Raw genomic sequence first — 13,225 nt, forward strand, 5'->3', positions numbered from 1 at the left:
TTTGCTTTCTTCATTTGCTCCTTCAACTGTAGCCTTGCTGAACATGCTTAATGAACCATACCATCCTTCCATTGCTCACGGCAGTCCCTCTACCTGAAATGATTTGGAAGTGTTCCTGTTGCAGTGACAGACTTTCTCGTTCTTCATGGGTACTCTCAAGTATCTCTTCTGTGAGGCTACTTCTGACCTATCTAGGCAGATTCGATCTCACTGTCCTTAGACCAACCTTGTGCTCAGCATACGACTGACTCTGCAGCACTTATTACCTGTATTTGCAGTTATTTGCTTACATGTTTATCCTTTTTGTTTTTTTATTTTTTATTTTTTTGAGATGGAGTCTTACTCTGTCACCCAGCTGGAGTGCAGTGGCATGATCTTGGCTCACTGCAACCTCTGCCTCCTGGGTTCAAGTGATTCTCCTGCCTCAGTCTCCTGAGTAGCTGGGACTACAGGCATGCACCACCACACCCAGCTCATTTTTGTATTTTTAGTAGAAATGGGGTTTCACCATGTTGGTCAGTCTGGTCTCAAACTCCTGACCTCAGGTGATCCACCCACCTCCCAAAGGGCTGGGATTGCAGGCAGGAGCCACCGCACCTGGCCTTTTTATCCTTTTTTTTTTCCTCTTTTTTAAGTGAGCTATTTGAAGGAAGGGATAGCGTCTTACTTATTTTGTAATCTTATTACAAAGCACGGTATTTATCTGACTTGTATTTAGATGTTTGATAAGTGTTGGTTAAATAAATGTTTTTGTATTTTCCTTTTCTTACCTTTCTGTCATTTTAGTCTATGTTTCTTCACATTGGCAGTAGTGTGGCTTAACTTATAGTGCCATTTCCACCAATGAAGCATATCTTTTTGCTGGTTGGTGAGCCAGCCAGACCTGTTATGCCTTCTATTATACTGTCTTCTTCTTAAAAATTGTTTTGAGAAGTCATAATTGTATATACTTATGGGGTATAGTTTGCTGTTTTGATATAAGTGGATAATATGGAATGATTAAACCAAAGCTGTTTAACATATTCATCACTTTGTTTGCTTGTAATTTTTTGTGGTGAGACATTTGGAATTTACTCTCAGTTATTTTGAATATAGAATACATTATTGACTTTAGTTAACCCTGGTGTGCAGTAGATCTCAAAACTTATTCCTGCTGTCTCTGAAACTTCATTATCTTTGACAAGTAACTCCTCATTCTCTCACTTGTCCTGTCTCCTACCCCCTAGACTTTGGTGACCATCTGCTATTTCTATGAGTTCAACTTTTTTGGATTCCACAAATGTGAGACTATGCAGTATTTGTGTTTCTGTGCTTGACTTATTTCACTTATATTGTCCTCTAGGTTTATCCATGCCATAAATGAATAGAATTTTCCTCTTTTTTAAAGGCTGACTGGTACTCCATTGTGTATATTTATTACATTTTCTTTATCCATTTATCTGTTGATAGACACTTAGGTTGATTCCATATCTTGGCTATTGTGAATAATGCTGCAGTGGACATGGAAGTGCAAATAGACATTTAGATAAGTCTCTTCGGTGATATATATATAATTTTTTCTCTTCAGGTACGTTCTTCAGATGTGTCATGGTCTGATACTCGTAGGACCCTCCGAAAAGATCACCGCTGGGAATCTGGATCCTTATTGGAAAGAGAGGAGAAAGAGAAGCTTTTTAATGAACACATTGAAGCACTTACCAAAAAAAAGAGAGAGCACTTTAGGCAACTTCTGGATGAAACTTCTGCAGTAAGAATCTCTTATTTTTCTCATTTTAATCTGGATGAATCTTTGCTAGTAATTTCTTAAAGCAAAGCATTGACGTGATTTTTAGTGTCATGGTCTTTAGATTCATTACTGGAATGCATCTTATGACAATTCTCTGATTTTAAAAAATTATGGTATTCCTAATTATTTAGAAATGCCTATTCTTTGCAGTTTTCACATTCATAACTGCTCTATAGTAGTTCAAAATGTCCTTAGCCATGTGGTCAGTGATCCCTCCTAATAATAGATTTAGCAAATTTCTTCTTTTGATCCATTTTCAATTTGGTACTATGGCCTCTTGTTCGGCAGTTTGTACGCTTTGTTATCCAGGTTTTGTTCCTTTTTATCTGCTCTCTTTTTGGTGATGGTTTCTTCAGAAGTTATGATGTTTGCCCATGTAAATACAGGGTTTGCAGATGATTGTCTTAGGCCACCTTGAAAGTATGGCCATGAAAATAACTCTTGTGGCAAGCCAACAAAACGAAATTGCATTAACGCTGCTTCCCTGTCCCTAACTAGTCCAGTTACGCTTGGGCATTACAAGAGATCGCAGGTCAGTGTGTAATATTATGTACCTATGTGCTGCAGTTTGACTCCCTAAGTAAAAGTGAGTTGTATTTATGTTTTTTATTCACATGTCTTTTCAAAGATTACCTTAACATCCACGTGGAAAGAAGTAAAAAAAATCATTAAGGAAGATCCTCGGTGTATTAAGTTCTCCTCCAGTGACAGGGTAAGAGGATTTTGTGTCGAGATTTACTGTCAATCTATAAATACTTAAATCGGGGCCTAACAGCACTACTATCTTAACCAAAATGAAGTTGATTAAGTGAATTACTTTTAAGTGTATGAGAAGTAAATCTGAATTTTAAGTTTATGTATTGTTTCTTGCATGATAAATTAGCAAGAGAGCACAATAGAAAGTTTAAAATTTTAGTACTTGGGTGAAGCTTGTATTTTAGGATCTTAGAGATTTAATGAAGCTGCAGTTTTATTTTAGTCAGGTACCACTAGACAGACATATTTAGGCTGGCAATTGGTACCAAACTATCAAAGCACTTGACTCTTAAGCCTAACAGAACCCTGTAATGAGATCGCTAGTTCTCATATGCTTCAAGGTCTGAAACAGTGAATGATGTCAAGAAAAGTGTTGTTTACTACAGTCCATTTTATCCCTAGGCCTTTTATTTGTTTTCTTTTACATCATTCCCCTTTCCTGGTTGGTTTCTCTAGGTCTGGGCATCCTTTATAAAAACTCATAAATCTAATATTCTTCCCCCTCAAAGTCTATTGGATTGTAGATGTTTGGACCATAAAATATGCATGACTGGGAAAAAGGGGTAGACCCAGTCTTAGTTTCTAACTTTTCTGACTGTTTAGAATTGATAATAAAGTCTTTTTTAAGTCCAAAGAGTTTATTCATCTTATTACTTTTGGCTTGCCAGAAAGCTAAATGCTCATTACTGTGTAAGTTAAGTATTGAGTGTTAACCTACAGTTGCTGTATCCACAAATTACTGTTTTTGTTCTTGAAGTTAAAAATACAGTGTGCAGGAAGTGAACACTTAATCCTTAATATCCTTATTTTTAAGTGTCCACCTCAAGAGGTTGTTGTGAAGATTGAAGTAGATGATCCTCATAAAATGCTCAGCAGTGTAGCCCATAGCAAGTTCTCAAGTTTTAGCCACTACTAATTTATGATTCCTCATTCTTTCTATTTGCTGCAAAAATGAGCCTTGCCGATTATGTGATTTAATGAATTTTATATATGAACAAAATGTACCCTGTTGCCTTTTTCTTTTGAATTTTTAATTTTATTATGTGACTTACACATTACTGTTTAATAAATAATTGATATTTATTTTGGAATTAGTGGGTTTTATTTCCATAATCTTAACTTTTTTTTTTTTTTATTAACAGAAAAAACAAAGAGAATTTGAAGAATATATCAGAGACAAATATATCACAGCCAAAGCTGACTTCAGGACGCTTTTGAAAGAGACCAAATTTATAACATATAGGTGTGTGCAATGAAGTGTTTCATATTGGCAGTCATTCTCTTTACTAGTCTTTACTCTAATGGTCAGAGCATTCTTTGCATTCACACACATGTTGACATTATTAATTTTTAGGGATAAGAAGATACCAACTTCTGTCCAAAGTCAAATACAGCCCATATCTACCATACTTTTTTTTTTTTTTTTTAAAGAAAGGGCCCAGATGTCAATTCTTATTTTGTGTTACCCACCCATCCAGTTTTTAATACATACCTTTTTTTTTTTTTTTTACTTCACTGCTTTTTTTAGGAATACCCTCAACTATATAAGAATTGTATTTCATGAAGAGACTTTTAAAATAATCTTTCACTATCAGTTATCTTTGCCTCCTCTGAAGACTATTCAGTGTGGTTAGATCATTCTAAAGCATGAAATCATCTATTTAAGCTCAGCATAAACATTTTTTTCCCTCAGAGGAAAGCATTTTGCTGGGTACATTTAAATAAAAATTGTAAATTATGAAATCAGAGCCTTTAAACAAGATTTCTCTGTAGCAAACCCAACAGTTCTTCACCCCTAACAATTTATCATCAGGAAAACAATTTTGCATTGCTTACCAGTCAGTATGCAGGAAACCATTTTTGTTTCATGCTCCAGCTTTTCTTCTTTAAGAGAGAAATTTGAAACATCTTAATAAAGGGTATGTGCACGGGAGGCTAGATAGTGCTGAGGGTGTGGTTTTTAGATATTTTGTCATTTGGATTTTTTGGTCAGGATCCTTAATGTTTTGCATCAGCTTGGGCTTTTAAATTAGATGTGAAGTAAGACTTCTTTCTACATTTTTATAGTTAATTTAGTGAAAGATGTGAAAGTGAAAGCTTGTGAAAGATGCTGGGATTGGCAGCCCCGCAGACTGAAGTCCTCTGTTCATCCACAGAACAGGTACAGCACGGGCAAGATTTACCCACCCACCCTCAGCCCTGATCTGGAGGGACCACCACTAGGGGTGGGAGGGTAATTCAGCTTCTGAGGCCCTTTCACTCCTTGGAGTCTTTGCTGAGGCGACTTACAAAGGTGACCACTGCAGTGAAATTTTTCTTAAAAAAAAAAAAAAAAAAAAAATGGAAACACAATTAGGAACTAGATGGACATTTCCAGCTCATTTCTGAAAGACCTGTGAACAGCAGTCAGTAATTCTTGGACTTCTTTTTCTTATTTCAGATCCAAAAAATTAATCCAAGAATCGGATCAGCACCTGAAAGATGTAGAAAAAATTTTACAGAATGACAAACGGTATCTAGTACTGGACTGTGTGCCAGAGGAGAGGCGTAAACTGATTGTGGCATATGTTGATGACCTGGATCGCCGGGGTCCACCCCCACCTCCCACAGCATCAGAGCCCACGAGACGATCAACAAAATAATTCTAAATACTCTTCCATAGGGGTATCTATTCAAAATGCTTGCATGAGCCAATTTTCAGATTTTTACATATATGTGCATTAGTCAACCTATTGCAAAACCATCTGACAAACAGAAGGAGAAGCATTTGTGAACAGTTTCTGAACAGAACACTTTGGAAATATTTATGCTTTTCTTTGTGTGGCATGACTGACATACATACTCAAATATAGGCTGTCTCTAGTAAATCTTAAAATCTTGAAGCTAAAATTCATCCTTTTATGAGGTGTGGAAGTCAGTGACTTGGTGACGTTCTTCCTAGCAGTGTTAATACATGCAAGAAGTAAGAGCATTTGTGGCTTGAACTTGCCAGATGCAAATACCACAGACTCCAAGAAAACCCGAGTTGGGGTTTGTTTTGTTTTGATTTTTTTTTTTTTTAAAGCGGGTAAAAGAGAAAACACTGAAAATTGAATTCTTATCTTCCAGAGGCTACAATTATTATAATGGACAATACTTTTACCTTTGTCTCTAAAGGTCAGATTAGTTTTATTTGTTCACTTACGTGCTTTGATTATCCCCTCTGAATTATAGACCAAGTCTTGTTGTTTAGCCTAAGAGAAGATTTATGTAGTAATTTCTTCTCAGGTATGGAACCACGGTCATAACTAACATGTTGGCCAGAATAGAACCACTGGTTAAACATATTTTATTCACCATTAAGTGATCTATATCAATATTCTGGATTAGACAACAAATTACCTTTCTGGGTGTTTCTTGTAAACTATACTCCTGTTTGAATGTTAAACTTTGTTGCTAAAGTTTAATTTTAAGATGTTTGAATGTTCAGTTTATGTATTTGAACCACAATAAACCAACCCTTTTTATATATCTGTATTGTATATGATTATTGTTACTTAATTTTTAAGAGCTTATTTTAACCTGTTTTTAAAAGAAGCAGCAAATAGAATTTCTCACAAAGTTGACTCTAAATCTTAAGTATTGCTTATTTTTAAAGGTTTGAATATAATAATGCAGTATTTGCAGTATAAAAAGGAAGGAATTTGTAGATAATCATTTTGGTGCTCAAGTCTCTTAGCAGTGCCTTATTGCCTCATAGCAAGAAGATGCTGGGTTTTTTTTTGTTTTTGTCCTTTGTATTAATGTATGATGGTTTGCGCCTTTTTGGCATTCTTTCAACATGTCATGTACATCACACCATGAATCAGTTCCTAATTGATATATCTAGCTTTACCTCCCAAGTTAAAAAAAAATCTTTTTATTTTATGCCTTCATAGGTTGCTCGTTTCAGAGTGCCACATAAATAAAATGTTTAAGAAAATATATATGTTAATAGAATAATTTATTTTCCATTATCTCATACCCACTATGATTGTAACAAATCCTAGAAGGAAGGAATACCAACAGATCTGTATTTGTATGTTGTGTGTATACAATCACAGACACACACATTCACATCCATGTTGTATAGTTCTTAGCTTAAATCTATTAAGTGCCATGGAAATTTTGTGAACTCTGTATGTAGGAACCTGGCATTGATCAGACTAAGGTCTTCAGCTGTAAAGTTGATAAACAGGATATGTTTTTTCTTTTTATTCATGCAAAGGATCTTACTCTGTCTCCTAGACTGGAGTGCAGTGGTGCCATCGTAGCTCACTGTAAATTTGAGCTCCTGGTTTCAGTGATCCTTCTGAGTAGCTGAGACTGCAGGCATGCATTACCATGTCTGGCTCTTTTTTTTTTTTTTTTTTTTTAATTTTTTTAGAAATGGTTTCACTCTGTTGCCCAGGCTGGTCTCAAACTCCTAGCCTCAAGCCATTCTCCCACCTCGGCCACCCAAAGTGCTAGGATTACAGGCGTCAGCCACCACACCTGGCCTTCTTTTGTTTCCTTTTTTTTCTTTCTTTGAAGTTCATTTTATAAGTTCACTGAGTGATTTTTAAGTACTGTGAGGAATGAAATTGAAGTGCTTGCCAAAAGGAGCACAACTATTATGCAGTGTGTAGAAATATGACTGTCTCACAAGGGTAAAGTTTCCAGAATGTCTTATTTTGTTATTCTGAATTCCACATAGTATTATTTGCCCACTTACTACATTGTTTCTCACAGTAGAGAGGTGAGAAGAAAACAGTTTGGTGGTATCTGTTCTAATTTCCTGCTTTTGTCTTAAGGTATCTGGGTTTGATCAGATAAGATACAAATCAAACTTCTCTAAGCAGATTTTTTAAGGGATCAAGTCGGGACTTAACTTTGTGTATCAGGTTCTTAATGAAAGGTTCATTGTAATTACTCTGTTCCGGTGTCTGCATCTTGATTTGGTGCTTGTTAGCAAACTCGGAAAATCAGTTCACCCTGAGACCTGTTCCAGTGTTAAGGTCAAACAGCCCAATAAAGCTCCATTGTTCCTAATGATGATTTTGGAATGATAATTCAAGACAAAGACAGCTTTAAATCTCCAAAACTATCTGAAGTAAAGCATAATTATTTTTATTTCTTTACCAGTTTAAAGTGTCAAACCCTGGAAGCTTACATCCTAAATTTACTACATATAATGAACATAAAAATTATTAATTCAAATAATTACAGACAATGATAATCCTTTTTATAACTACCATATCACAAAACAATATTTTGGATTCTTGGGTTAAATTTTACTTTATTTGAATACATGAGCTTCAAATAAAATTTGTAATGAAGGAAGTAAAAAGAATATAGCCCTACCTCCTGTGTTAAAAAGCAAACTATGACCACTTATGAAAAAGCAAAGAATCCGGAAACCGATAGACAACATAAAAAACAAAATCTTTTTTTTTCCATAACGTATCCTTTATATTTCAGATTCTCCATTGCTTGGTTTGCCCTAAAGGCATTTCTATTCTGAGGGAACCTTTCGGTGAAAATATCCAAGTTCCATAACAAAGTAATCAGGAATCATGGGTGAATGTCATTATACTTAAAAGGGGCAGAAATATATCATAATCATGTTTTATTGGGTATGTTTTACCTTGCTATAAAATGAATGGTTATTGCCTATTACTCAGATTTTACCATATGTCTGGGTACACAGTTTTACTGCTTTTCTTTCTGCATTGTCCTTATGCTTTTTATTTTGTATTCTTAACCAAATTCTGTCTTGCGTTTGTTGAATTTTCTCTTTTTGATACTAATCTCTTTCTCAGGTTACTCGATTGTTTTTATAACTTAGAAATCCTGTAGTATTTTAAAAGTTGAGTAGGGTTGAAGTTCAATGTTCTGAGTAAGGGTAAGTTTAGTACCATTAACAAGAAAGATCACCATCTCCATCTTCTATTTATATTTGAGGAGTAATCTATACCTATATCATTAACTATGGTTTATCTTGGGAGAAAGGAGATACTAGGAGGAACACATTTCTGCTTATAGAAAAATAACTTTCCCACATGTTGGAAGTGAAGAGAGGGCATTTTTTAAGTACTTTTTTCCCCCATATCAGACTATTGAATGTCATTGGAAAGCTGCTAAAATTCTCAGGCTTAGAAACTGAAGACTCATTCAGGTAGCTTTAAAAGGTTCGCTGAAGCAGGCTTTAGTATAAGTTTGAATTTATTTAAACTTAGCCAGAACCAGCCATGGCTTGAAATCAGTCCAGAATTGGAATAAGGTGCTGTTTCTTTTTCTTTGACCTTCAGTCAGGAGCATTATGATATGGACTTTTCATCAAGTAAATTAACACTTATTAAGTAAATGAACACATTGAAATTTATCATTAATGTGTTAAAAATCTCAAGTGAAAGTAGATTTTGAGCTTTGGTTATGCGAAATACAATTTAGTAGGTAAAATTAGGACTAGCAGGTCCCGGGTGAAACTGAAGGTAAAGGGGCTCAGCTTTGACAGAACCTCTACTCCAGGCTCTAGCCGGTCCACTACAGGGTTGGCTGGTCCTAGGGGGTACCCAGTAAAACCACTGTGAACAAATGACAGAATAGCTGGGCTGTCTAATCACTTTGACAGCAACATCTTTACACAACACTTAAATTGGGAAGCCAGGTTCTAATTCTGAAACATAAATTATTCTAACATGGTTCTCTACTTACCACATTGCACATTTGTAAAGTGTAAATTGTGAAATATTTTTATAATTCCTAATGGTAATAATTATATCATAGTTTGTAAAGTCAGCAATATTGATAAGCAGCAGTACAAGTAAATACAATAATCACTGTTTTGCTTTGAAACTTAAATCTGTTTAACACCTTCCCCTGTCTCTTGATCTTCATGTTCCCAGGGGATAGGGTCATTGTCCTGTACAGAAGGGACTGTGTCCCTCTCATGCCAAAACTGCTCTACATCAGGAAGGATGGGAATCTCTGCCTTCTCAGTTTTCCCTTTGCCAGAGGAGGGAGAGCTGGGTTTCTCTTTTTCTGGTATGGATGCTGGGGATTCTGGAGATGGAACCTTGTCAGGAAGACCCTCTGAGTTGCCAGCTGGTGTTTCCTGGGACTCTGAGACAGTTGGAGGTTTTTTGGTTATCATCCGTTTCCATACACCTTTCAAGCCTTCCCTGAACTCCTCCGACATCACAAGAAAAATGAGAGGATTTGCTGAAGAGATGGAAAACATCAGGACTTGAGAGAGGGCTATGAAACCTTGTGGTGGGGCTGGGCCTGCAGCCTTCAGATGCCATACCCACAGCCAAGCTACCCATTCAGGGAGCCACAGGAGAGCAGAGGTGATGGCGATGCTCAGCAGCATCACTGTGACTTGCTTTGAGCGTATCTGATTTCTAAGATTTTGAGTCTTAGTTCCTCTTTTTTTACATTGGTCATAAGCTCTCCAGAAATAAAAGCTGGCGAAAAATAATGGAAGGCCAAATGCCAGGAGTGGGTAGAGCTTACCAAACATCGACATAAACTCTTCAGCCACAGCTGGTACATCCACGAGGCACATTTCCACACCTTCATGATGCCTGATGGTGCTAAAGAACCATTCCGGCAGGGGTAACAGGCTAGCCACAGTCCAGATGGCCACCAGCACTGACCAGATGGTGTAGTTGTGGATACTCACTTGCTTGGCTGGGTCACTTGCATACATGAAGCATACTTTGGCCACCACAACCATTGTCAGGCTCTTGGCTGCCATGCATGTGTGGATAAACCAGTCAGAGGACTTGCAGACAAACCAGCCTAGATCCCAAACACTTTTGGAGTACGCTGTAGCTCGGACAGGTGCAGAAAACAGCAGGAGGGAGAGATCAGCCAGGCTGAGATTCAGAATCAGGGAGTGGATCATGGATGGCTTTCCTTTCCAAGCATTGTGAAGGAGGATGCCAATCACACACAGGTTTCCCACGAAGCCCACCAGGCAGACAGCCACCAAGAGAGCTGGGATGATGGTTCTCCAGTCCTGGGAATCAGAGGGCAGGTACCCTCCGGCAAAGTGGAGGTGAGCAAAGGACACATTCATGCTGCTGGAGTTAGAGTCTGCAAAGGCAGCTGCCAGCATCACTCTTCACAGCTTCTTACAGAAGTTAGATTCTCATTTAGGTTTGTCTTTCTGCCTGGGCTCTTTTGCATAGGAAATAAGTACTCCGTCGTCAGTGTCAAATGACACCCTGGATCCTCCCCTTGCTTATTTCCTGAGAGCAGAATGTGGAAGGAGGCTGGCTGTTAAGCTCTTCTCTGCTGCATACAATATACTTGTGACTGTACCGACTGTCAGATGCTCATTAGCAAGTCTAATACCAAATCGTCAGCCCTGTGGAGTAATACAAATATACCCATAAATGATGAATGAAGAGAACATACATGTAAGTGGCATGTGTTCCTTGGGGGGGTCACTAGAGCCAGTCAAGGCAAATATTTTCAACCAGCTGTTCCTAAAATCTTGACTGCTGTCTGTAATTTAGTGAACACTACATCTGAACCAAGTTCTTTGAACTTCACCTGATGGTCTGATCCAGTGGGTCTGGAGTAGGGCCCAAGAAATCATTTCTAACAAGTTCCCATGAGACTCTGATGCTGCAGGTTGGGAGACCACACTTTGAGAACCACTGTTTTAAACTGAGAACTAAAGCTTCCCCTACCCACTCTGCAGAGATGAGATTCCTTCTTTTCCCCAACCCTTACAACCACCTCAGTCCCATCAACAGCTGGCTGAGTTCAAACACAGCTGGATAATGAAAACAAGTTAGAAGTCCTATTAAAAAAAAATCTAATTATGGATGACTCTCGGTTTATTCTGAGTTTTTAAAGGTAATTTTACAGCTCCAAATTAGAACTGCTTTACATACTAATAAGACTTCAACAAGTGATGGTGATGAAGGCAACTGCATGATGAATTAAGCTGCTTTTCAGAGAGCATTCCTAGAGGATTTACGAAGACAAGAGAAATGAAAGAAAAATCAATATCTATGTGGAAGGCATTTAAGAGATTTTTTAAAATTATATTTTAAAGTTGGTAAAGATTTTGGGCTGGGCACACTGGCTCATGCCTGTAATCCCAGAATTTGAGGAGGTGGAGGCGGGAGGATTGTTTAAGGCCAGAAGTTCGAGACCAGCCTGGGCAACAAAGTGAGACCCCTGCCCCCACCTCTACCAAACAAACAAACAAAAAAAAAAAAAAAAGAAAAAAAAAAGCCAAGCATGATGGTGTACACCTGTAGTCCTAGCTACTTAAGAGGCTGAGGTGGGAGGGTTGCTTAAGCCCAGGAGTTCGAGGTTGCAGTGAGCTATAACTGTGTTGCTGCACTCCAACCTGAGTGACAGAGTGATCCTCTGTCTCTAGAAATAAAAAATTCTCAGATAAGATGATTTGGTAGAACTAGCCCTGAAATTTTAAAATAAGCAATGGATACTCTGGGGGGATTAGAGGAGCTCAAAATGTTCAGAGAACGGGGTTTGTGGGATTGATATGAAGATACATGCTACATTGAGTGTGGTTAGTCAGAAAAGCTAAAGCATGATACACAGGAGAGTATGCTGCTGCATTCAGATCTCTGGATTCTGGTACTGTGCTTTCACCAGTTTTTCGCAAGTAAAGAAGGGTCTGACGTTTTAAAATTCTTCAGTGTCCTAGAACTCAATAAATAAGTACTGATCAGTATAGCTATTGGGATAGCGGTCAGTGGTGCTGGGTTTCTTTGTTTCCATTTCTATTTCCTTTTGCTTTCCTTCCTTTTACCTCTGGGAAGTAGTTGTTCTTATAGAACAGTAAATTGGGGCAACACCTTATTCCAGCAAGGCACAGTAACTCCCAGTAACTACTTAAGGATGAAATATCCTTGAGTCTCAACAAGCATCACTTTTGGGTGTGAAGAGGCCCGCACCGTCTTACAGGGAAGAAAATGGGGGAGGGAGCAGAGTAATGTTTCACAGATTGTAGACTACAAGGAAGGTAGTTCACTTGATGTATGTGGAAGAGATTCATTCAGAACCAAGAAACAAATATACTACTTCACACTGTGGCTTATATATTCAAGATTATGATATTCAAGGCTCCTGAAGCTGTATAAGATAAAAAGCTAAATGGGTTCAAGCCACCTTTAATACCATGGAAATTTGATTCTTAGTAGACAATTGAGGGAAACTAAAGACTGTCATGTGGTACTTCCCAAGTCTATTGGTACTGACTCAGGGAAGCATCTCCTGGTGCTCCAGCTAGAGATAAAGTCTTTGGACTGAAGGAGAATGAACTTTCTCCACTCTTTTGGGGGAAATTTATTTTAACTTTTTATTTAAAAATAATTGCTGCTGGGCACGGTGGCTCACACCTGTAATCCCAGCACTTTGGGAGGCCAAGGCAGGTGGATCACCCGAGGTCAGGAGTTCAAGACAAGCCTGGCCAACATAGTGAAACGCCGTCGCTACTAAAAAATACAAAAATTAGGTGTGGTGGCACACGCCCGTAGTCTCAGCTACTCGGGAGGCTGAGGCGGGAGAATCGCTTGAACCTGGCAGGCTGAGGTTGCAGTGAGCCGAGATGGTCCCACTGCATTCCAGCCTGGGTGACAGAGAGAGACTCTGTCTCAAAAAATAATTGCAAATGTATAGAAAAAAATGCAAGAA

At 38.0% G+C, this 13,225-nt stretch overlaps 2 protein-coding genes across 6 annotated transcripts in view; one reads left to right on the plus strand and one right to left on the minus strand.

Annotated features, from left to right (window-relative positions):
• TCERG1 (transcription elongation regulator 1) overlaps window positions 1–6,052 on the plus strand; it is a 64,266-nt gene extending 58,214 nt beyond the window's left edge. For 4 of the 5 annotated variants that reach the window (XM_024247137.2, XM_024247138.2, XM_024247139.3 and 1 more), the window contains 4 exons: window positions 1,568–1,747; window positions 2,415–2,498; window positions 3,685–3,785; window positions 4,983–6,052. In XM_024247137.2, coding sequence (XP_024102905.1) covers window positions 1,568–1,747; window positions 2,415–2,498; window positions 3,685–3,785; window positions 4,983–5,184 — 567 coding nt within the window. In that variant the 3' untranslated portion in view covers window positions 5,185–6,052. Of the gene's footprint in view, window positions 1–1,567; window positions 1,748–2,414; window positions 2,499–3,684; window positions 3,786–4,609; window positions 4,704–4,982 lie in introns of those variants that run through there. The other variant, XM_054547041.1, reaches the window with a different exon arrangement.
• GPR151 (G protein-coupled receptor 151) lies at window positions 5,607–11,278 on the minus strand. The gene has a single exon (XM_054547042.2). It carries the CDS (start codon window positions 10,662–10,664, stop codon window positions 9,399–9,401), a length of 1,266 nt encoding a protein of 421 aa, XP_054403017.1. The 5' UTR covers window positions 10,665–11,278; the 3' UTR covers window positions 5,607–9,398.
• Between the last annotated feature and the right edge of the window lie 1,947 nt (window positions 11,279–13,225).

The sequence above is a fragment of the Pongo abelii genome, chromosome 4 (genome assembly GCF_028885655.2).
Source record: "Pongo abelii isolate AG06213 chromosome 4, NHGRI_mPonAbe1-v2.0_pri, whole genome shotgun sequence".
Taxonomy (NCBI): domain Eukaryota; kingdom Metazoa; phylum Chordata; class Mammalia; order Primates; family Hominidae; genus Pongo; species Pongo abelii.

What these genes read in the sequence shown, in the direction of transcription:
- GPR151 (XM_054547042.2), bottom strand. Translation starts at nt 10,664, where the DNA reads ATGCTGGCAGCTGCCTTTGCAGACTCTAACTCCAGCAGCATGAATGTG.